This window comes from Euprymna scolopes, chromosome 1 (assembly GCF_053919585.1).
Source record: "Euprymna scolopes isolate OS-2025 chromosome 1, ASM5391958v1, whole genome shotgun sequence".
NCBI classification, from domain to species: domain Eukaryota; kingdom Metazoa; phylum Mollusca; class Cephalopoda; order Sepiida; family Sepiolidae; genus Euprymna; species Euprymna scolopes.
The window spans coordinates 78,353,855-78,380,463 of NC_136482.1; the positions used below are offsets into that span (position 1 = coordinate 78,353,855).

The 26,609-nt window shown below is 30.6% G+C and overlaps 1 protein-coding gene across 2 annotated transcripts in view; it reads right to left on the reverse strand.

The window, feature by feature from the left end:
• Positions 1-26,609, reverse strand: part of LOC145242245 (glutamate receptor 2-like) — an 815,605-nt gene that overhangs the window by 334,779 nt on the left and 454,217 nt on the right. For both annotated transcript variants that reach the window (XM_080105285.1, XM_080105346.1), the window contains exons 15-16: positions 15,046-15,151; positions 10,951-11,091 (exon numbers count right to left, since the gene is read on the reverse strand). In XM_080105285.1, coding sequence (XP_079961411.1) covers positions 10,951-11,091; positions 15,046-15,151 — 247 coding nt within the window. The remainder of the gene's footprint in view (positions 1-10,950; positions 11,092-15,045; positions 15,152-26,609) is intronic.

Here is a 26,609-nt window from a genome sequence, read left to right on the forward strand (position 1 = left end):
GCATGTTTATTGCCGTATGCTAACAAGTAAGCAATCCATACATAATTTCCTAATACTTAGCAGGAAATAATAATGAAAAACCGGATCATTTCAAAGTGTTGAAAACCTATGTAGAAAAGGTGTCGTTTTGGTCTCCAGTAGAAAAGCCCGCACCCAGCATTAATGTTGCAGTAATTGAAACAGAACCAAAAACCCATTAAGTAACTGCTACTTCTGCAAAGGCTAGAAAAACACTTTTAATGAGAAACACACGCAACAGTTATAATCCTCAAACATTTCATCTGGGTCGGGATACGACCTTAAACTATATCCGCTTATATTGCGGGCTTTGGGGAGTGTGGAGCTACCCTTTAATTGCCATTGCTCCCAGGTCCACTCTGACCCGGGGGGGAGTGCCTGTTAGGGTCCCAACTATGGGTTAAATAGAAACCGACTTGAAAAAAAATCTATTTAAAAAATGTCTTCAAAATAACTGGATTCGGCATTAAATAACCTGAAAAGGGTTGATATGCCGTAAAACAAAAAAGACCAAAAAACGACCAAAGATTCCATCTGGCATGAGATCAGTTGCAAACTGTGAGGAATTACATATATCCCTTTATTTTGAGTTGCAAGATATTTATAATTACTCGACTAATTTGTCTACGAGTTGACCAGATGTCATATCTAGGCCATCCTTTGAAAGGACCAGTTTCAATGAGAACCTTATACAACAGTTGAAATATCTAAATATCCCAACTCCCATGTGATCAATTGCAAACTGTAAAGAACAGGTATCTGTATTTGCTGAGTAGCCAGATATTTATGACGAATGAACCAATTTGTTTACTTTTGTTCAGACTTACATATTAACTTTTCTAATGCAATTTGGAATAAACAAATACTTTTTTCGTCACATTTAATTCAGTAAAGTGTTAGTAAACCTTGTGTGTCGTTTTATTGAAGGTAAATATTTTTTTTTAAATGTGAAATTGCTATGAAACGCAGAGAAGTAAAATTTGGCACACTGGAAGAGCATACCAAGGTGCCTTATTTCCCTTAATTTTGTGCAATTTGAACAAATATTTTGAAACTTATGCTAATTTTTGTTATTTTCTGGTAATTTTAAATATGTATCACTTTATTACAGGTCTCCCAAAATGCCCAGAAGAAGTTGATTGGCAGTTAGTGAAAAAGAAACGTGTTGTTGCAGGACTTTGCAGAAGGTTTATCTCTCGTAGATCTGGCGAATGAGCTTGGAAGAGATCGAAGAGCATTGTCTTCATTCGCTGAAAATCTAAACATCAAACAAAGAACAAAAACACAAGAAAGTCAGTTTCTGCTCGTGACGTTAAAAACTTCGTCGTCAACTGATCAAACAGCCGGGCAAAAACAGCGCTGATATATTTGACAAGGCTGGAATGCCTTCATTGTCCAGAAAAACACGCTGTAATGTCTTAAACGAAATTACAAGAAGCCTTAAGCCCATAGCAAGACGTATTTTAAACCAAACTCATAAGGGAAAAGGTTTGACTTGGGCTCAGAAATAAATGAAAACCAACTGTGAAAATGGTTTTCCACCGATTAGGCCAAAGCAATCCTTGATAGGCCAGATGGATGGAGTCCTCTTGGATTCCCTATACTTAATCGATTCTGTCGTCAACAGGGAGGTGGGAGTGTCATGTTTTGGGCTGGAATAGTCTGTGATGAATTACTCGTACTATTTCAGATACGAGAAAGTATCAAACTGACAAGTCAGTCTTATATTTTATTTTTAAATGAGCATTTGAGACCATGGCTTAATGACCTTCCATTGACACATCACTGCAAATTGATTTTTTTATGCACGACAATGCGCCATCCCACTCAGCCAAGGCTACGACATCCTACCTTAAGTCATTAACCATTTGTAGATAAAATTTGATTACATGGTCACCTTGTTCTTCAGATATAAACCCAATTGAGCAGCTCTGGCCAATAATAAAGATAAACGTTTATGAAGGAGGTGTGCAATTTTCGTCGATGTATGAACTTTGGAGGAAGATTTTAGAAGTTTTCTATAGTGTCACATCAATTAAATTCACCGATTGACATCATCAGTTGACCAGGGGTTATTCAAAATGATTTTGAATTATTGGATTTATGTTGATGTGAAATTCGTTCTTGTTACTGGATATCTTCTGTATTTCATATCAATTAAAATATAAAGTTAGAATAGTGTTTTATTACCGAAAATATACATTGCTAGACATTTGCAATAAAGGGTTACACACTTAAAATTACTAGAAAATAGAAAAAATTAGAATAACTTTAAAATATTTGTTAAAATCCCACAAAAATCAGGGAAATAAGACATCTTGTTATACTCTTTAAGTGTACTAAATTCCACTTCCCTGCGTTTCATACCAATTTCAAAATTAAAAACAATATTTGACTACAATAAAGCGATACACAGGATTTAATTTGATGTTATTCTCGCAATTGTTTTCTATTTCTATATCATTTCAGGTTCGTAAATGTTCTATTTTATTGTTCAACTATTTTTTAATTAATTTTTAAGGCAAACGCTATGTGGTATCCAATAGCATTTTTATGATCATACATTTTTTAAAAACATAGTCAACGTAATATAATTTCATGATAAGCGGAGAAAAAATATCGCTAGTTTCAAGTTTGGCGGTTACACTAGTCAAACTAACATATTATACAAGCATGTTTACTAACGAACTCAACGATAGTTTATATTCTAACGGTATTTAGGAATTTTCGTTTTAAAGTTTCTTCGAATAGAAACGCACAGAGCACTTAGTATTCAGTCATCATTGTAAATATAGACAACGTTTACGACCAATAAACAATGAAACATGTTTTAAAACATCATATTTGTGAGATGAACTCCTCGTTCACCCACTATTTCTCGGATTCACTTTCTTAGTTTTCACATATGCTACAGGCGTTAATAACCGGTCTTGTTTTGAACACATTTGAATTATAGATTAAAGGGTATCGGCAGTTTCGATGACGTCTTAAAATTATTATTAAATGTAACTGCAACAATGTTTAATAGTTGTATGTGATTTGGAGTATTAGTTTTTAGCCTATTTCATACATCCCGTCCCTTTCAATGCACAACCAAAACAATGTCTAACCGTATATTTAATAAAATCATGGTAGGTAATACAATAGAAAACTTTGAACCTGGATGATAGCTTTCTATTGTTGATTTACCAGTTTTTTGTTCAAATATTTTGTAATATTTATCTTAGCATTATTAACTTGAAAATATTCTATAATCATGTGATATTGTATATATATAAATATATATATATATATATATATATATTTAAATAAGGGAGTAGTCACCAACAATGTGTATTTTTTAACATTATTTTATTATTCCGTGCCTTGGTTTTTCATTGAGAATTATGTTTGGATCATTGTAATAATGTTTTTAAGTCATTGAAATCGTTCCTGGACCGCTTTCTACGCGCGTTTCAGACGGTCTCTGATACGTCCTCGTCAGAAATTATTTTCAAATGTGTAAAAATGGCGATTTTCGTAGTTAGTTTGAAGTTTTTCCAAGGGGTGGAGGCTTGTAAGTGTTTATTATACATTGGTATGCTGAATTTTTATTGCTTTTTTATTTGGTTTGTCCAGGGAGAAGATGACCTCGCTGTAGTCGCTATCTCTTTCTGCTAATGTTTCGCTATATGATATTAACAATATTTCGCTATATGATATTAACAATATTTTACTATACGATATTAAGAATATGTAAAAAAAAATTAGCAGAAAGAGATAGCGACTACAGCGAGGTCATCTTCTCCCTGGACAAACCAAATAAAAAAGCAATAAAAATTCAGCATACCAATGTATAATAAACACTTACAAGCCTCCACCCCTTGGGAAAACTTCAAACTAACTACGAAAATCGCCATTTTTACACATTTGAAAATAATTTCTGACGAGGACACATCACAGACCGTCTGAAACGCGCGTAGAAAGCGGTCCCATAACGATTTCAATGACTTAAAAACATTAGTACAATGATCAAAACATAATTCTCAATGAAAACCAAGACACGGAATAATAAAATAATGTTAAAAAATACACATTGTTGGTGACTACTCCCTTATTTAAATATACATCTTTCTTTCGTTGGAATTTATAAACCCATTATATATATATATATATATATATATATATATATATATATATATATATATATATATATATATATATATATATACATATATATATATAGCTCCGTACTGCTACAACTCCTGGTCATAGTGCTTCTACTACTACTACTACTACTACTACTACTACTAGTACAACTACTACTACTACTACTACTAATAATAATAATACTACTACTGCTACTACTACTACTACTGTGTTAGGTTATAATAATTTAATTCAATGCCAATTAGTACATAAAGGTTAGAAGTGTTTTTGCGTAAATTTGAGATTTCTGAGATTTGCAGCATTGAAAACTATCGACTTTCTTGTCTCTGTTCAATGATTCTTATTGTTAATATCTTATAGCGTAATATTGTTAATATCATATAGTGAAATATTGTCAAGATCGTATAGTGAAATATTTTTAATATCATATAGCGACATATTGTTAATATCATATAGTGAAATAATGTTAATATCATATAGCGAAATATTGTTAATATCATATAGCGAAATATTGTTAATATCATATAGTGAAATATTGTTAATATCATATAGAAAAATATTGTTAATATCATATAGCGAAATATTGTTAATATCATATAGTGAAATATTGTTAATATCATATAGCGAAATATTGTTAATATCATATAGTAAAATATTGTTAATATCATATAGTAAAATATTGTTAATATCATATAGTGAAATATTGCTAATATCATATAGCGAAATATTGTTAATATCATATAGTGAAATATTGTTAATATCATATAGCGATATATTATTAATATCATATAGTGAAATATTGTTAATATCAGATAGCGAAATATTTTTAATATCATATAGTAAAATATTGTTAATATCATACAGTAAATATTGTTAATATCATATAGCGAAATATTGTTAATATCATATAGTAAAATATTGTTAATATCATACAGTAAATATTGTTAATATCATATAGTGAAATATTGTTAATATCATATAGTGAAATATTGTTAATATCATATAGCGAAATATTTTTAATATCATATAGTAAAATATTGCTAGTATCATACAGTAAATATTGTTAATATCATATAGCGAAATATTGTTAATATCATATAGTAAAATATTGTTAATATCATATAGTAAAATATTGTTAATATCATATAGTGAAATATTGTTAATATCATATAGTGAAATATTGTTAATATCATATAGCGAAATATTGTTGATATCATATAGTGAGATATTGTTAATATCATATAGCGAAATATTGTTAATATCATATAGCGAAATATTGTTAATATCATATAGTAAAATATTGTTAATATCATATAGTAAAATATTGTTAATATCATACAGTAAATATTGTTAATATCATATAGCGAAATATTGTTAATATCATATAGCGAAATATTGTTAATATCATATAGCGAAATATTGTTAATATCGTATAGCAAAATATTGTTAATATCATATAGTGAAATATTGTTAATATCATATAGTAAAATATTGTTAATATCATATAGCGAAATATTGTTAATATCATATAGTGAACTATTGTTAATATCATATAGCGAAATATTGTTAATATCATATAGTGAAATATTGTTAATATCATATAGTGAAATATTGTTAATATCATATAGCGAAATATTGTTAATATCACAAAGTAAAATATTGTAAATATCATATAGTAACATATTGTTAATATCATATAGTAAAATATTGTTAATATTGTATAGCGAAATATTGTTAATATCATATAGCGAAATATTGTTAATATCATATAGTGAAATGTTGTTACTATCATATAGTAAAATATTGTTATTATTATATAGTGAAATATTGTTAATATCATATAGCGAAATATTTTTAATATCATATAGCAAAATATTGTTAATATTATATAGCGAAATATTGTTTATATCATATAGCAAAACATTGTTAATATCACACAGTAATATATTGCTAATATCATATATGAAAATATTGTTAATATCATATAGCGAAATATGGTTAATATCATATAGCGAAATATTATTAATATATAGCAAAATATTGTTAATATCATACAGTAATATATTGTAAATATCATATAGCGAAATATTGTTAATATCATATAGTAAAATATTGTTAATATCATATAGTGAAATATTGTTAATATCATATAGTAAAATATAGTTAATATCATATAGTGAAATATTGTTAATATCATATAGCGAAATATTGTTAATATCATATAGTAAAATATTGTTAATATCATACAGTAAATATTGTTAATATCATATAGCGAAATATTGTTAATATCATATAGTAAAATATTGTTAATATCATATAGTAAAATATTGTTAATATCATCTAGCGAAATATTGTTAATATCATATAGTGAACTATTGTTAATATCATATAGCGAAATATTGTTAATATCATATAGTGAAATATTGTTAATATCATATAGTGAAATATTGTTAATATCATATAGCGAAATATTGTTAATATCACAAAGTAAAATATTGTAAATATCATATAGTAACATATTGTTAATATCATATAGTAAAATATTGTTAATATTATATAGCGAAATATTGTTAATATCATATAGCGAAATATTGTTAATATCATATAGTGAAATGTTGTTACTATCATATAGTAAAATATTGTTATTATTATATAGTGAAATATTGTTAATATCATATAGCGAAATATTTTTAATATCATATAGCAAAATATTGTTAATATTATATAGCGAAATATTGTTTATATCATATAGCAAAACATTGTTAATATAACACAGTAATATATTGCTAATATCATATATGAAAATATTGTTAATATCATATAGCGAAATATGGTTAATATCATATAGCGAAATATTATTAATATATAGCAAAATATTGTTAATATCATACAGTAATATATTGTAAATATCATATAGCGAAATATTGTTTATATCATATATCAAAATATTGTTAATATCATACAGTAATATATTGTTAATATCATATAGCAAAATATTGTTAATATAATATAGCGAAATATGGTTAATATCATATAGCGAAATATTATTAATATATAGCAAAATATTGTTAATATCATACAGTAATATATTGTAAATATCATATAGCGAAATATTGTTAATATCATATAGTAAAATATTGTTAATATCATATAGCGAAATATTGTTAATATATAGCAAAATATTGTTAATATCATACAGTAATATGTTGTAGATATCATATAGCAAAATATTGTTAATTTCATATAGAAAAATATTGTTAATATCATATAGCAAAATATTGTTAATATCATATAGAAAATATTATTAATATCATATTGCGAAATATTCTCGCATGCCTAACATGCATAGTGTATATATATATATATATATATATATATATATATATATATATATATATATATATATATATATATATACCGTGGAAAAAATACATAAATTATGGAGAAATATTTCTAAACAATTTTAATAATGTTGTTTCTTGTAACTTATAAAATTTTACACGATTTTACATATTTAATTTTGTACAATTTCTCAAATTGTATTCGGCGTTTTTCCAGATATGAAAGTCTTGTAGTTCACATTAAAAACTCGACAATGTTTGACATTCATGGTTTTTGGTGATGTGAAATTCTGGAGAACAGAAGCTTTACAACCTAAATCATTTTTTTTTAATTTAACATTTTACCCGATTCTGTTTTTATTTTGTTTTTTCGTATTTCACACGTGTTCTAACCGCTTTTAACGCTTTCAGCTTCTATATCTTAATTATTCTTATCACATTATAATTTTATCTTTCACAGTTGGCGAGCATTTCTATCACAAATACCTCTGCATTCCATGTGTATAAAGAACGTATAGTATCAGAATGGTTAATTACCAGTATAGACAGCATCGTAACCTCTAAGAAATGCTCATATTCAACCGTGGTTCACTCCAGAATATGCCACGATCATTGCACACAGAAACACATATGTTCATAGCTTTCAACGAAATAGATGTTCTAAAAACTGAAGTTACCTTAAGGGCAATTAGTAACCAACGAGAAAGAGTAATAAAGAATGCGGGTTTCGTATGCTCAGTACGTAAAGTGTATAGTAGTTGCGTAGAGGCTTCATTCCCACTAGTTTAGCGATTAACAAACAGGGGTTGGGATAACATCGGATCCTCTACGCCAACCACTATCAATTGACCTGATGTAATTTCGCAAGTATTTAACAAAGCAGAATTCTTTGCAAAAAGTCTTTGCAACAAAGTCTACCAATTGCCATCAAGGTCATCTACCGCTAATATTTCCCCCAGTGACTGAAAATCTGCTATGCAATATACAAATACCTGTGCGGAATGTTATCAAACTCATAAAAAAAAACTTGATTCAATGATGCATCTTCTGGCCTCGACGGCATTCACATTATAGGGCTCCAAAACTTCAAACTAGACTAGCTTCCATACTTATAAAGCTGTTTAAGCATTGTCTTAATAGGAAATGCTTCCCAGCACCCTGCATAACTTCATCAGTCTGGCATGTGTATACAAAATCCGGAGATGTGCGATTCAGTAAAGACGAATCAGTCGCCCGTGTGGCATGAACAAGTTGCTGAAATATGTGGCAAATGATCAACTACCTCAGCAAAAAGACCTACTCAGCGATATGCAATACGTTTCCGTCCTGCTAGATCTAGAGCTGATATATTAACTGTAATATCACTCAGGATTAGAAGCTTCGTTTCTAAAGCAATATCTCTAAATATCTCAAGGGCTTGTGATAGGGTATGACATAAAGATCTACTTTACAACATTGCCAGCTATGGAATAGCTGAAAATGTCCTCTCAATAAACAAACCCTTCTTTCTGATAGGTTTTAGCAGTAGTTTTCGATGGAAGAGAACAACTCATAGTATCAAGGCTAGCATCCTTCAGTTCCATTTTGAGCCCAATTAATTTCCTTATCTTCATCAATGATCTCCCAAATCACATTTTAGATCATTCGTAGGCATTTATGCAGCCGACAACAGTCACTATGGAAACACTTAAAAGATCAGCAATTACCAAGGTCTTTCTGGTTCACAGGTGGTTGGTTAATTTTAATGCAACTAAAGCCAGTCTTCTCTCTTTTCATCGAAATCCTTCTGACCCCCATTTCGCCCAATTGAAATGAATGATTCGCGTCTTGGAAATCTAGAATGGAACAAAAACATATAATCTGTATGCACGATCGCTGGAATAACGGTATTCATAATTCTATTGCTTGATAAGTGTCTCACTGCCGATGCAATACTCTATCAGTATGGGCCAAGTATGCAATAAAATGGACTACTGTTGTCACATCTTAGTAGGTGTTCAACTCTTCTTTTCCTGTCTGAACCGGTTCTGAAATGTGCATGATGCTCTTTTCTCTTTCCTGTAAGCACTTTCCCAGAGAAGAGACGTCGCGAGACCGTTACTGTTGTATCATTATTTTAATGGCCAGTGCTTGTATTCTCACCATTTTTAACTTTCTCAAAAATCCCTCGACAAGCTACAACCACTATTTACTATTTTCCCACTCTCTATCTGTGCTTAAATCTTAACGCAGATTCCATAAACGGAGCTCATGTTCTATAATGCCAGCCTGTGAAACACTTTTCTATTGGCCGACGTCTTTGCTGACTACAGTATGGTAGCCTTTAAGTCCGATGTAAAAAATAATCAAATTCCGCCCAATTTACACCATTATCGATTACAACAGTTTCACCTTACATTCATTAACCCTTATTTTCCAGTGACCTTCCGATCTTGTAATATATATATATATATATATATATATATATATATATATATATATATATATATATATATATGACTTAGTGGTTTGATATATATTTTCATCTTAGACTTATCCTTAAAACTGTACTCAATTTTAAACTAAAACTTTTTGAAAATTTCCAACATTGTATAACATTTTTTAACAGAAGATTCCATGGGTTGAATTTTGATATGTTTATTTAAGCACGTGTTGTATAATATCCAATGATATTTGCAATGCCCAGGAATTGCTTAAGTTGTCGAAATGGAAGTAGACGGGAAATTACTGATAGAATAAGTGAAGAAAGACTGATTTTATTTTCGAGTTATATCATCTGATCAAGCATATATAGTGTGGCAGGAACGTGCAATCATCTCTTATTTCAACGGTTGTTCGGATTTCATGAGTATTAGTAAAATATTTTTATAGCCATATTTAATATAAAACTTACACACAATTCTGTTGATATTTTTACCGTGACTTGTTTAAATGCGCTTGACTTTGATAATTAGACAAACAGTTTCAAACATTATAATTAGAGTAAAATTGAAGTAAGTTTTTAATATAGCACGTACAACATTGATAACTCGTTTGGGAAAATGCACATTGCTAAATGAACTACACAAAAATACAACACTACAACAAATTAATACAAATTAGTAAGAACTATATAAAAGACAAGCCTCTTTCTCATTCTTGGCAAAATTTTAATTTGGGCATGCGCAGGACAAGCTAATATTTTTACATTAAAAATGTACTAACATACGAAAAAAATTCTATGGAAAACACTTATTAAAATATACATGTATTTCTTTTTATTTTTATTTTATATTTTAGTATTGTTTTATTTTTCCCCTCGTATAAACAACAAGAAAATAAAGGGAAGGATGAGAAGGGAGGGTGTGTACGAGTGTGAAATAAATATAGGATTTCGGAGTGGGAGTGAAGGAATATGTGGGATGTAAGAAGAGAGAGGGAATCGTGTTTTTGTGTAACTTGCCTTGTTTTTTCTTGACCTCATTTTCGAATGAAACAGATATTCCAGAAGAGCAACCAGCATGGCGGCTACCAGACCCGCTATGAGGATATGAAAAATTCCGGATACATTACTTAATCTGAGGGCGCTTGTTTTTGACGACTCCTGAAAATAATGGGACATAAAAGACATAAGTAAATGTATAAAGACACACACGCGCACACACGCACACACACACGCACACACACACGCACACACACATTTTTGGAACTGTAAAAAAATAATCCGAGAAAAGTTGCAAAATAACATCAGGAGATATCCTACAAAATAATTTTATTTGAGTAATTAAAGAGACCATAGTATGCGATTTTTTAGTCATCATATCGGTGTCACCGAGCACACGTATCCTTAAAATTAAAACTGAGTTTTATCGAAAAGGAAATAATAAAATCGATTTAAAAAGTGCCTCGAAATATATTAATGAATTTCAACATACATTTCAAACAAAATAAGTGTCTGTTTATTATGTAATAAAGCGTTGTTTTGGCTTCTAACGTATGCAATACGTATTTATTTTAATAAAACTCAACCGGCACGTCTAAGGAACAAAAAATCTTAACGTGAATCCCGCGTGATCTAACGCACCGTTCTGAAATGTAAAAAAACTACCGTAAAAGCAACAAACGGACTTCTACTTTCTGATTCTCTGCTGCAGCAACAACATGGAAAAAAAAGACATACCGAAGATGAGGATTTGCTTCAAAATATATTTATGAAATTCAATAGAAATTTCAAACAAAATAAATGTCTGTTTATTTTGTAATAATGCGTTATTTTGACTTCTAACGTAGATAATATGTATATATATATATATATATATATGTATAAAAATAGACAAATATTAAAACAAATTGTCTTTTATAATTATTGTAATCACTTTTTATTTTCAAATATATTATTTTTTTAAGTGGAAAGACGGTAAAGAGGTAATCTAAGAACAAAATCCCACTGTAAGGTAAGTATGCATGCCTTTTAATTTAATGAACGTCGAACTTTTTTAAAATCACTTTTTCTGATAATATATATATATATACATATATATATATATATATATATATATATATATATATATATATACTGTTTGCAGAATGTTTTTTATAGAAATCACCGGGAAAATCTACTTGAATGTCGACCTGAAGTAAAGCTGCAACTTAATTTGCTGGTTTATCATAACCGTACGATAAAACTGATCTACCAACTTATCAAAAAATTATCTAAGACAGTTATTTTTTATGGACAATTATCCTCTTTCCTCTCTTACCTTGGTATCTCAAAATTAATAGTAAAGGATGTGATAGATATTTGGAAGGCTGTCAACCCTTGTTTGCTTTTATTCATTAAAATTAGTATTGTCGACAAGATTAACATTCTATGCTTTCAGAAGACAAAGCAGATAAATAGAACATCTTTCCTGGCGGAAAAGTTAGATTCATTATTTGATATTTCATTATGTTCATGCAAGTTGTTTATTCGAATCTGTGACAATACTAATGTCAGATGCAGCAAAGAAAATTACCAGACTAAGCATATTATTTGCGTTTGCACTCTAAAACAAAAAAGTAATCAACTTTTTTATTACGAAGAAGCAAACATATTTTATTCGTACACATGTGTACGTAAATAAATTTCTACAGTTAAAATAAATATTGAAAACCATGTTTTATATTACATGTAAAAATAATTCATAATTTTATCTGTTAAACTGTATTGTTAATATTAATAAAATCTGATATTCCAGGTTGTTATGGAAAACCGAGAATATTTAAAAGATTAGAGAGGTAAAATACGGCACATTCCAGCATGGGTCAACAAAATATAGAACAGAAACAGAGAGGTTAAGGCAACAAAAGAGTATGAAGATGAAAACACCAATATTGTTTACATCATATGTTTAGGATGATGTTTTATTCCATTACTACTCCACTTCTGCAAATGATGAAGCAGACTATAAACAACCAGATAGTTTTCCTAAAGAGCCTTATATGTCAATATTTGTTAAAAGTTATTTTATTGAGTAACTCAAGGGTAATATGTCAACTAATCTCGGAGCTAGACTTGTCAATGCCTTGCTCTCGGATTTTAGGGCTATGGGCCTTCTTATACCTAATATAATAATTTTATATGGCTAAAAGCAAAATTGAAAGAACAAAGTCTAAAATAAAGAGAAATGTCTACGAAAAACAAAATAAAAATGTGGAGAATCTTATTTGTATTAAATTTGAACGTGGGAGAGGTAAGGGCACACAAATCTTCTAAAAATCCACGGAGTAAAATGACAGTAAAACTCTGAAAAAAGACCACTTGACACAACAAAGGTGAACCAAAGGGAGTGAACATCTGTTTTTGTGGAGCAAGTTGTTGATGTTTTACACAAATTTAAAATTGTGAACAGTATTCAGGTTATCCTTGTTGAAAACACAAATGCAAATACAGGTTTGGACTTGTTACACTTTCAGAAAATATATAGAAAGAAATCTCCACAATATTGATGCTCTTTGCATCAAAGTGAACTTTCATTCAAAGCCACTTACCTGACCATTAGTTATAAGCCGAACATCTTTGAGAAGGATGGAAATGTCTACAGATCTCGTTTAGTACTGTTTGCTTTTTCGCCATCCTGCCCCAGCCAGATTTAATCGAATCCTTACGAGTGGTGAAAAATGCGTTCTAAACTAAATATCCAGTCGTCTCCCCAGGATTCCGTCACTAAGACTGCAAAATCGCCTATGCACCCACACAATATTATGCTTTGGGTATGTTAAACAGGATGTCAACAGATCATTATGATCTCGTCGTAATCGAAACGTGTGCAACCTAGATGGCAACGCCAGTCCGCATGTCACGCAAATGGTCAAGCATAACATATAGCAACATGGGTTTAGGACTTTGTGTCATCCACCTTATAACAAAACTTTGCGCCATCCGATTACAACGTTTCTGACTTAGATAATTATCTTCGTGGAAAAATTTATACCAATGAAGCAGACATGGGCTAAGCTTTCACTGATTTCATTGCGTCCAAAACTCGCAAGATAATAGACTAACTAGAAACACGTTGACAAAATGTGCTGGATACTGACAGCGATTGCTTCAGACACTGAATATTAGTTAAACATAGTGCGAAGCGCTTTCGTTTATTTTTCATTTAGAAATGCACATTACGTTTTTTTTGTTGTTATTTGCATTTCTATTTCCTTTTTTAATTTACTTTCAATATCAAAACAATTTTAATATAGCATTCTAAATGCTACTTACTTCTTTTGATGTTTTTTTTTTTTACTTGAGTGAAATATTCGATAACAACATTATATTCTGAAAATGATCATACTTATTGCAAATATAATGAAAAGATTGTAAATAGATACTACACGTGCATCAAAAATATGCATCATAAATAATTCAAATGCTATAAATATGCTTAATAATGCATATTGTAAAATCTATATAGGAACAATACGCAACACATAAATTGTAAATTAATATTCCAAGTTATATATATATATATATATATATATATATATATATATATATATATATATATATGTGTGGGTGTATTACTTGGAATATTTATTCACTATTTATGGGTTGCGTATTTTCATATATAGATTTTACAATTGCATTATATATGTAATGAATTACTCATATATAATTATACATTTTTACTGTCGGTCCTGGATATGACCTTAAATTTTATCCGATGATGAGGCACCAGCTTGCGGGATTTGGGGAGTGTTGAGCCACCCCTTAATTGACATTGCTCTCAGGTCCACTCTGACTCCTGGTAGTATTTGTTAGGGTCCCAACTATGGGTTAAATAGAAACCGACTTAAAAACTTTACTTAAAAAAAAAACAAATACATTCTATTAATTTTTTTTTTCTTTAAAATAACTTGATTCGGAATTTAATAACCTGTAAAAGGTTGATATGCCGTAAAAGAAAAACAACTAACCAACCAACATTTTTACTGTCCGAGTATAGGAGAAAAAAACAATGTAGTCCTATTAATTTCATGAGACGCAACGTATGTTAAATATTTGTTTATGATATGTCACACGTACCTTATCAGGCTGACCACATTGTCCTTTGTCATACCACCATTTCTTTTCCAGTTTATGGAGTTCTCCCTTTTCTCTCAGTATTAGGACAGCTAGATTTATTGACATTCTGCAAGAAAAAAAATTGTTTTTATAATACAGATGTGCATCTTCTGTGACATCTTTGTATGAAGAAGTAACCAATGCAGAAACGAAGAGAATTAGGATCAAAATGAATAGTGAGTGAAATAAAGAGAGTTGTAGGTTATTTTGGCAAGTCATATGAAGATTTCGAAAATGTTTATTGAATAGCGTAAGCTCACATAATAGAAAATTAAAGAATAATATTTGTCTGCCTTCGTTTAAATATTGTATATAACATCGCTAATAAAGACTGTTCAAAAGGAATATATATTTGAACATTGAAAAGTATACCCAAGTAAAAATTACGAAAATATAGCAATTTTGATAACTATTTCATATATTGCCATTTTTGTACATTTTATACTAAGTATATGTGTCTTTTATTAGTATTTAAGATGCGCACTACACTGTCCTGGATTGATTTGTACGTACGTGGACTTCTAATAAATACATAAACAACTACAATGCATTTATAAAGACAGTTGCTGCACATAAATGGCCGTAATATGTATTTATATATATTTTAATTTAGTTTCGTAAAATCTTAAATTTATTAAAAAAAAATGTGTATTGGTCTTCGATTAAGAACATGTTTATGCGTACGTTTCTCTGTAAAATTCTTGTAAGAACACCGTCTTGTTTGAAAGTTCAATGTTTTAAATTTGGATTGAATTTAATCCACAGTTACTGGTCAAAAAGCACAAGGTCGGTGAATAAGGTATATAATTACACCAAATCTCTTTTAATTTTAATTTATTCTGCAACATTTATAAGGTTATCTGAAACCTTTTTCCGAATTAAATTCATGTAATGGGGTCTTGCAGAAATGTGGATTTGTTACGAATTTAGCTTGATTTTATTCTTCATATAATGATATAGAAATGCGTCAATTCTGTTATCTTCTGGAAATTAATTTTACTCTTGTTCTGACGGGAATTCCTGTAATGACTAGATGAAATAGAAAGATCTATATACATTTTTAAGTATCAATTATCTTGTTTCCAAATCAATATGTAACATTCTAGCAATGAAAGTATCAAACGCAATTATGACAACTATTAAACGAATATGCACGAGGTTGAACATATCTAAGATGATGAAATATATTTTTAATTATGATATTTAAACTGTCAACTTTGAAGATATTCGTTCAACGAAAGTTGATCAGACGGGTATTATGTAGAAGTGGATGTATAATTAAAAGCTACATTATACTTAAAATAAAATATGATAGCAATAAAAGTGGGGATTTATTTTGTTCAACTAAAGTACACCATAATTATAGCTCACAACGAAATTGTGATTAAAACATCGAAGTAAATGTATACATTGGTGGAAATTCTTTTCATGTTACTAAAATTCGTAAGTTATTAAAATCAATATCCTCAACCAATATTATATATCAATAAAATTCCATTAGCATTTTAGCACGAAAGTCAGCATAATGAATCCACTTAACTCTTTATAAGAGCCCTTACTTACTTGCTAACATCAATTTAATTTCGGAAAATTTATTCTTCAAATGTAATTACATTGATGACATAAGTGTTAAGTAATACATTATTCTAGAAGGATTCTTCTACGCTGAATGAGGATATAAAAGTGATATGTAACCACTTTTCATTGGCCTTATAATAAGAACGGTTTTAATGCAAGGTCTAGTTTCTTTAAAGTGGCATTTCGAATTTTACCCAAAACAAAGACTGTTTCAATCTAGAAGACGCTTTCTTTTACCGACCGAATACAGAATAGAGCAAGCTGGAATATCAGAACAAATACTGCAGCTTGTTCAAAGCCAAAACGAGATGTTGATTTATGTATATATGTCTATATATATATTATGAAGATTTATTACTGGTCAGTTCAAACCTAAGATTCATAGAATGTTGATTTTATTTAAATTAGAGAGAAACTGCATGTAATAGATGAAATAGAATTTCTTATAATGTGCATAAAGAGTTAGATAGTATCTGATTAATGGTCGTCGACCGGAAATATAGATCGTATATAAGATATTAAAATAGAAAATAGACGGAAATACTACCAATCTCGAATCAGCAGAGACAAGGAAGATGCAAGAGGCTACGTGGTTAACGATACGAACGAACACTTTAAGTGATTTAAGTTGGAATCCACTTTGTTTCACTTAATCACTTTTATTTAAGGATGTCGTTAACATTTCCATGTTTCTCTCGTAAGTCGATGCGGTTCTAGAAAGACTTCCAACGAGAGGGGCATTGGGGAAACAAATGGCAATAATGTTAATCTGATTCATTCAGAAATGAAAAAAAAATGTCTTGTACTGACAACATCAATGAGCAGAACAAGAGATAGCGAACATCTGATGACTAATATTTAAATATTAAGTATGCTATTCCACATGCGCCATTTTAAGAAGTTTCTACCATTAAAATGTGTTTTTGTTTTCTAAGTGAATTATTTTCTCAACTGAATTAGCAAAAGACATGGCAACACATCAAAGGCCGTAAATGACGAAGTTCTCTCTGATTCTCTCTCCCCTGATCTTGAGCTACAATGGGGTAGAGCTGGCTGGTTACTTTTAATACATCTAAAACCAAACTTCTATCTTTACCTCATCAACGCTCTGATCCCCATCTGGCATCAATTGAAACGGATTCTGGGATTGACCTTTACTCCTGATCTGAAATAGAACACGTACATCAAATATGTTGCCAAGGTCGCTGGAAAAATGGTGGGATTCTTCTACCGCTCCAGTATATATCTCACTGCTGATACAATTCTCTATCTATATAAAAGCCAAGTACGTCCAAGGATTGAGTACTGCTGCCATATCTGGGCAGGAGCTGCTAAAAACAGCCTATCCTGCCTTGACAGAGTAGTAAATAGACTTTGCAGCCTAGTGGGGGATGCCGTTTTATCTTCACTTCAATCTCTCTCCCACAGAAGGGACGTTGCTCGCCTGTCTTTGTTTTATCTTTATTTCCATGGAAAATACTCGTCTGAGCTCCAATCTCTGGTCCCCCCTCGCCAATCTTTCACGAAAAACACCCGCTTAGCTGAAACTACTGTCATTAATTTTCCACACTCTTTATATATGTTTAAATACAAAACGTAGATTCCATGAACGAAGCTCTTTTTTTTAGAAGTGCACGCCTGTGGAACTCTCTTCCGTTTGCCTGTTTCCCACCTGACTACAACTTGGATGTCTACAAGTCCAACATAAACAAGTACCCGATGAACAGTCCCCTTATTAAGACACTTTATCAGATCTCCATTACTCCCGATTACTACGATGATGTCCCATTGATTACTGTACACGCAATAACCCTTATCTCTGAGTGGCCTCCGGGTGTTGATAAGTGGTGAGTTCCATGTAAAAAAAAGAAATACGACGTTTACGTTTCTAGGAAATGTAGATGGGTCATTGTAAAAAAATAGTAATGATTTATTAGATTATTTTATTTTTAGAATATTCTTTTCATTTTATTATTTAAAAACATGCTGGTATTAATATGAATTGTTTTGCGAATCTCGAAAATGACACAAATAATTGTTCTTTTTCTCTCCTTTGCAAATGATTCAAATTTTAATATGTTATTACGGATGATAACGACTACCGGCGTTTCACAGTTGTTATTTCTAATAAATATTAGGTTTTAAAATGTTATCCCTTAGCTTTGGCCACTACTGTACATGAAGTAATTAATGGAACTAGAAGACAGTTTATGGCCATTATCTTAGTAAATTAGATTTGCTAAGATAATGGCCATAAACTGTCGATAAATAAATACTGAAAGTTAGGTAATAATCAACTTCAATAATATATTCTCGTCTCGACCTATATTTATTTTCGTTTATGCGATTTTCACTCGGTATTAGCAAACGAGTAGAGTTGTAATCAGAATCAACTAGAGTAATACTCGTTAGAGGACATATAACCGTAATTCTCCGAATTAAACAGTTTTGCACAAAGTGTATGTCTCCTTGCAAAGATTACAATCTTAATATAATCCTAATAAGCTATATGCATTGAACTTTTACTCGAAATCTGGTTAAAAGGTGTTTTAAGATATTATCCTGTTTAACTAGAGATTAAGCCCCAGAAAAACGAAGCAAGTCATTCCAAAGAAAATAATCATTTATCTGCTTATATTTCTATTTATTTACTATTATATAAAAGTCACTTTGTGTGTGTGAGTTCCTTCCCATATTTTCCGAAACGGCTGAACCTCTTTTTTTGCAAATTTCACACAAAGTTATTTTATATGGCTGGCAGTGTTCTTAGATACGTTTCGTACATAACTTCATTCGATAAGTATCAATAATCGGAATAATCCGATCTTAAAAAAAGTCTACCTCATGTTATGATAAAACAAATTTTAAGGGAAACATTTTACGTTACACCGGCCAAGGGAAATAATAAAATCTCAGCAAATGATATCTTCTCAAAAAGAATATTTATTATCATCTGGAGATATAGCTCAGTGGTAGAGCATTTGACTTCAGATCGAATGATTCTCTGTTCAAGCCCAGATGTACGTCACCATTTTATTTTAATTGTTCTTATTATTAGTTACATTTACAATAAAAAGAAGTGATAATTAAATTCGCCGCAAATCTTTTCTTCGTTTGCATATTCAAAACTATTAATTAGACGTAATTTTTTCACGCCATTTATTGTGAAGCCCAAATATCAGCTGACATGATGTAAATAAACACGGACGCAATTTGATAGACAACATTATCATTATTTATTATTATTTTTTACATTTTTTTGGCGAATTAGTCCATCGGGTAAATTATTGATTGATTCTATAATAATGGATACGCAATCTGCATAAATCAAAATATCATGTTTAAACGTATTGTACGACTGGGCAACGCCGGCCGATCAGCTAGTGCATTCATAAATTATATGAAACGTTGACTCTGGAGGATATATACCAGTTTGTTATGACTATCATACTTTCTGTTATTTTTAGTGAAGTTATAGTTTTTGTTTTCCTGCAAAGTTTGACAATTGTCGGCTTTTAATGTAGGGGTCGGGCATTAAGCACCCTTCTCAAAAAAGGGAGATAATTGTTAAAAAGATTAGAAATATTTGATCGAAGCAAAAATATTCTAATGATTCGATATTTTCTTTTGTCAAAAATTTTGGAGTAAAAATAAAGTTTGGTTTTAGTTTTATTCACACCAAACGATGGGCATTGCCACTCAGTGACCATACATGCACGAACATCTTAAGTAGGAAGTTAACATCACATTTAAATTTCAATAGGTTAGAAACTATCAAAAGAGAATTTATCTGGCATCGGGGTAACTCATGAAGTTTTAACTTTGTAGTGCCAATAGAGTTCCGATTAGCTCGCAGCTCGTTCGAGTGAGTACTTGTAAATCAAACGTAGAAATGAACCATTGCGGTGATGAGATAAAGATTTGACCTTGCCAGACAGTGTCGGCTACTTGATTGAAAACACGTTTCTTTGGAATCTTATTAATAAAGAGATACAAGAAATTGCTGCTCAATCAGATATATGACAACAATACCCCCCGTATGGATTTGTAGGAATAGTGGTTTTATAGAGATATAACATTTCTATTTTTTATAACAATGGATGTATTTCTAATTACTATTGTGACGTATGCATTATTGTTGCTAACAATATATGCATTTCTAGCTGTTAGAATAATAATCTCTTATGATTCTATTTGTGAAAAACGCGGAATCTTATTGTTATAGAAGCAAAAGGGGGATGTAACTATTCAGAAAGAACAATGATTACAAGTGTCTTTTTATCTATTTCGCTTTGTTTATATGAATGGCTTTGTGCCAGTCAGCCATAAATTTCAGCTTTAATATTTTTTCGGGTATTTGTATGGATGTGTGGTTTGGATTTTATTAGTTTGCCCAAATACTCGTGTTTTGTGTGCAACGGCAAATTTATGGTCAGTAAACGACAAGAATGTGGCTGGTAAGATAAGGAATTGTGTTTGATTAGAAGTAATTGTAGCGGTATATGAAAGATTTAAGCATGGTCATGTCAAACGAAGGTCAAATGTGTATCTTTCACACGTACACACATGAAACAGACTTGCATATATAATGAAATAAAGTTAATTTACCTAAATTCGATTTCACATTATAACTCTATAAACATAAACAGTATGTAGAATTCTGTTATGGTCACGCCTTAAAAGGCGCAGCTTCGTTCATGCTTTCATAAAACATACACCCATTTCTTTCGTTTTGAATCCATTTTATAGCGTTACAGGTCTCCGGTATAATTACTTCCTATAAACCAGTCAAACATACTTGAAGTCGTAGTAATTTTAGTCACACGCTCAGCTTCCGAACCAATACCTCACTATATCACCGAGAAGTAGTCTTTATAAGACATTATTTATTTCTGTTTTCGGTTATTACATATTCGAGTATTTATCGTAAGATTGTACATTACACAATCTTAGTTTTATTTTATTATTATCGAATAATAGATTAACAGTATGACCTGATGGTTTGATAAAGGCCGCATTCATGATTCTAACCTTTCTATGTATATTTATTTATGATTGATTTTTTTTTTATAAAATCATGTTTTGCTTTTCATATTTCTTTTACAACAAATCGCTTTCCTGGTAGCCGCTAGGTGCACTCAATTACTTACGTTTATTTTCCCGTCATTCTGTCTCCTGTCGCATTCGATTAAACGATTTTGCAGTTATATATATATATATATACATATATATATATATATATATATATATATATATATATATATATATATTATAATACTTACATTCTAAAATAACCTTATACAGGTCCCGAAGGTAAAATACGCAATGCAAAACATTGTGTTTATGAATTTTTCCTATGTTAGTTCGTTTGCTATTTTCTTTGTAGAACTCACTCCTATTATAATGTATTATCAAATAGCTGTTACGCTACTTCCATTTATTATATTACATCTTACGTCAGTCACACTCCAAATTGAAATATTATTGACATAACAAAACGAAAATATTGATGTACTGTATATATATATATATATATATATATATACATATATATATATATATATATATATATATATCAGGCGTTGCCAAGTTGAAACATATTTCCTGGCGAAGGGGTTAGTCCCATACTATATGAGATACACCGAATATCTTAACTTCTTACACTTTTCCTGAAAGTGGATCACATGTTGGGAGCATAAAATACCTCAATTTTTTTCTATGGAAATTAAACGGGGAATAGCTTAAAGCGGAAATAGCTCTGACAGCTTAAATAAATAAACTTTCTTCTGACTTTAATTGCAACAAGAGTAGTCTGATCATTATTGAAAATAAATTAAATATACATTAAATTTAAAATAAGTGAAGTATATTTTTTAAATAGTTCTAAATAGAATAATGAAGACACTCATGTTTTCACAAATAATTAATAGCATAAGCATATCATTAAAATATATTTTACATTAATGTAATATGCAAATGATGTTATTTGGTGAATGTAGATTCTTATTGAATGCGTAGTATATATATAGAAATCTTGCTGAAATGAAAATGCGTAAATATCCGTTTTTAGTATAAGAATTAATTTGTGAAAACGTGTACCTTGTTTTACATATTATTCAAATTTTGAAATTGAAAGACAGGAATACGAATATTATAATACAGAATTCAAGCAATCAACCAAGCAATAACGCTCGAACGCTCAACAAAGTTAAGTTTCATATATATATATATATATATATATATATATATATATATATATATATATATATATACTTAACGAAGTGCGATACCTGATTACTTTTGCCCAGATTGAATAAATAAATTTTACCAAAGATAGAGCACACGCTTCTGTTCAGGACTGTTTGCTATTTGCCAAAACTGCTGGTAGGAACCAAGCTTCTGCTTAGCAACTTTAGAGTTAACGAACTGAGCATACAACTCTTTTGCGTTCTTTGTTATTTTTTACAGTAGTTTCTAACAGTCATGAAAGCAGTTTTTGTCTCAGTATTGGGAGCAATGGAAAAAGTGGGGTTTTTGTGCGCAAAGGCAACAACACATTCTGGAGAAAACCACGGCTTGAATTTCTTGAAGGGTATGAAGTGATCTATAACTACAATTAACTGTCTCGTCAGGTTTGATACTATAGAGGACACACTGTTTTTAAATATTAAACGCAGAGGTAGATCTGATATAATTGTGCGAAAGCTATCCAACTCAGCCATAGAATATCGATATACAGTACGATGGAAGGGTACTTTTGGGGACTTTTTGCATTTCGTTTTAATCTTGATACAACCGAGTTGTCGGAAAAATCCTAGTGGAGACAGAACGGTGGATAAACATAGCTTAGGGCAAATTGTGATAAAATGTACAGAAGCCACACGTATGGATTCGCGACCAATCTGAGTTAGGTAATAACCAATGGAGAAATTGTGACAGAACCTTCCCTCATCATCACTTTTGTTTGAGTCGGCTAATCATTCTACATTGTTAACATCGAAGCCCCCACAGACGAGTGTTAGCCGAAGGATAAGCAGGCAGGATGCGGTGGATTTTCTCAGATATGTTCTTAAAGATAGTATCTCCACTATTGTGGGGGCGGTAGAGGGCAAATATAAGCGCAGTGGTGTGAGCAAGTGCAACCCAGAAGCACATATAGGGTAATTTAGGGTCTTCTATGGAGATGCCCCTTCCACATGGAAAGCCCTATGTAATGTAGGCACAAATTCCAGGCTCATAGAAATCTTGAGGGTCAAATGTTGATGTTGTTAGAATATCGTTATATTACGAACTTATTCAGGGAAATAGTCGGCCAAATCCCAGTTTCGCTCAGGAATAATAGTTCTGGTTTGGTCTCTTGCAATTGGGATTGCGAAGGTTGAAACATAAACTCCTGATTGGGAAGAAGGAGACATGGTAGTGGAGGTCTAGGCTGGAAGTTGGATTTCTGGATTTAATCATCTATTTTTATAGAGACTTTTCATGATGGAGTTTTGAGAGTTGGGGAACAAGTCGACAGACTTGGTAAAAGCAAGATATATATATATATATATATATATATATATATATATATATATGTGTGTGTGTGTGTGTGTGTGTGTGTGTGTATATATATATATATATATATAGAGAGAGAGAGAGAGAGAGAGAGTAAGGAAGAAAAAGAAATGAAGAAATAAGCCATAACAATTTCTTACGAATATGGCATCGAGCAGAAGCTACTGTATGACCCAGAATCCATTAACAAAATGGAAATACAGTAGCCCAAGTATTTGCACCTGCTGATAGGACAACCTCCCTTGTGGTTATTCCAAGGTTACGAGAGCTGCCGATAAAGTATTCACAATGCATTATCTACTCTCCATTAGAAATAATAATGATAACAATCATACTTATTGGACTTAATATAAATTCACTTGACATATTTAGGGGAAAGTATAGCGATAGGTTCCCCTCTCAAAAACAGAAATAAAAAAGGACGTTGCAAATTTTCTCTGCTGTTCTCCTAGAGTCAGTCCCGACTCATTTAAATGTAAATTTTCTAGTTGCATGTCTGCACTGTATTAAGATGCCTATTTGAAAAGTCTACTAAAGAATATCGTCAAAAGTTTGTTTTTGCAAGGGAATGCGTGGATAGACATTTGTTCAAAGTTGGAGAATGCGTTTATTTTGAGGAAAATAGCAAATAAATCACAAACCTCCAATTGACAACAAATTCCAATAGTAAAATTTAACAGGTATTATGTATTTATCAATCAAATAAAAAATATCCATTAAAAACTGAAATCATTATAATTAATATTAACATTTACATCTAATAAAAGATAAATATCGCAGATTCACAACTTATCTGCTAAAAGCGTCCATCGTCAGTGCATAACGGTTAAGGATCGTCTTAACTTGATACAGTTGTACTAATGTGTCGTTTGAAAAAATACGATGTGCAGGGCAACACAAAATAGAAATTTCGGATCTGTTTATGCTATATTTGAAATCATCTTGCGAAATTAAACGAGCACGACTGGAAAAAATATTATACATTTAATAAAACACAATCAAATTAAAATATCAATTAAAAACTGAAATCGATATAATTAATATTAACATTTGCATCTCATAAGAAGTCGTTTCAGAGTCTATACGGAACGAAGTCACGCACATACAACGTTTCTTTAATATAATATAATATATAAAAGACTATATGTTTGTGTGTCTCCATATTTTCAAGTTCTATCTCCCCTGAAACTAAAACTTTTGCTAGTTTAAGTGGGCATATTTTTTAAAAAGTCGTTATACATTTTGTACAATTATCTGAAAAATGATATTAAATCGAACTTTACGCCCGGAAAAGGCCGTGCAAAGGCGTTCCCCCGGCTAACATTATATATATATATATATATATATATATATATATATATATATATATATATATATATATATATATATATATATTTATATATATATGTGTGTGTATGCACTAATATATATCTATATCTATATATCTATATATATCTTTCTATATCTATCTATCTATATATATATATATATATATATATATATATATATGTAAACATTTCCTCAAATTTTCTATTTCTCTTTTATTTATTTTTAGAATATCTTTTAGAATATTTTCATATGAAAATAGATATTTATGATTACATTATTACAGTAATCGTCTATTTAAAATACAAACGGATTAGAAACATAGATGATTGCGCAAAAGATTCTATAGGAAAATTAATTTCAAATGATTGTCATGAGTTACCCCAAATATCATTTTCCACTATGAGTTGTCCTCCTGAGTCAATTTAAAAAATTGATTAACTATATGATTTCAGTTATTACCAAAGATTCCTGTATGTATAGAAAGTAAATATTTCTAGAGGTAAGGTTTACTCTAAATATGTCTCCTGAACAATTGGTCATTATCCAAAGCAAGATGGTAAACTTTGGCTAGAAGGATTATGTTTTTATGGACTTGTGGTACATACCTACAAAGGCTCAAAGCGCAAGTCCGGTGAGCATGTAGGATGTCCCAAGAGATGGACCCTATTTTCTTGCAGAAATAATCAAGGCCCGTCCCGCAGCATGGATTGCAGCATTATTCTGTTGGAATAACTATCCATGCCCACACAGACGATGCCTCTCCGTTATCAACGATGCTTTTTGTAGCATGCTAACATAACCAGCCGCTGTCTAACAAACATGCATCACTTAGAGATCCATCGTTCCTCTGTAAGAAAAGCCATTCCATACCATAAGGGACACTCTATCATTATCGCGTGTGGAGAATATTTTGCAATGCCTGTTTCCGTTATGCCAATATCTGGGTTGACTTTTTTCTCAACGTCGCACTTCTTCCAATTCTCATGACCAACCTTAAGCGGTCTACTTTTTGACGTGAAAGCAGGCAAGGAATTTGTTTACGCTTTTTATTTACCAGGGTT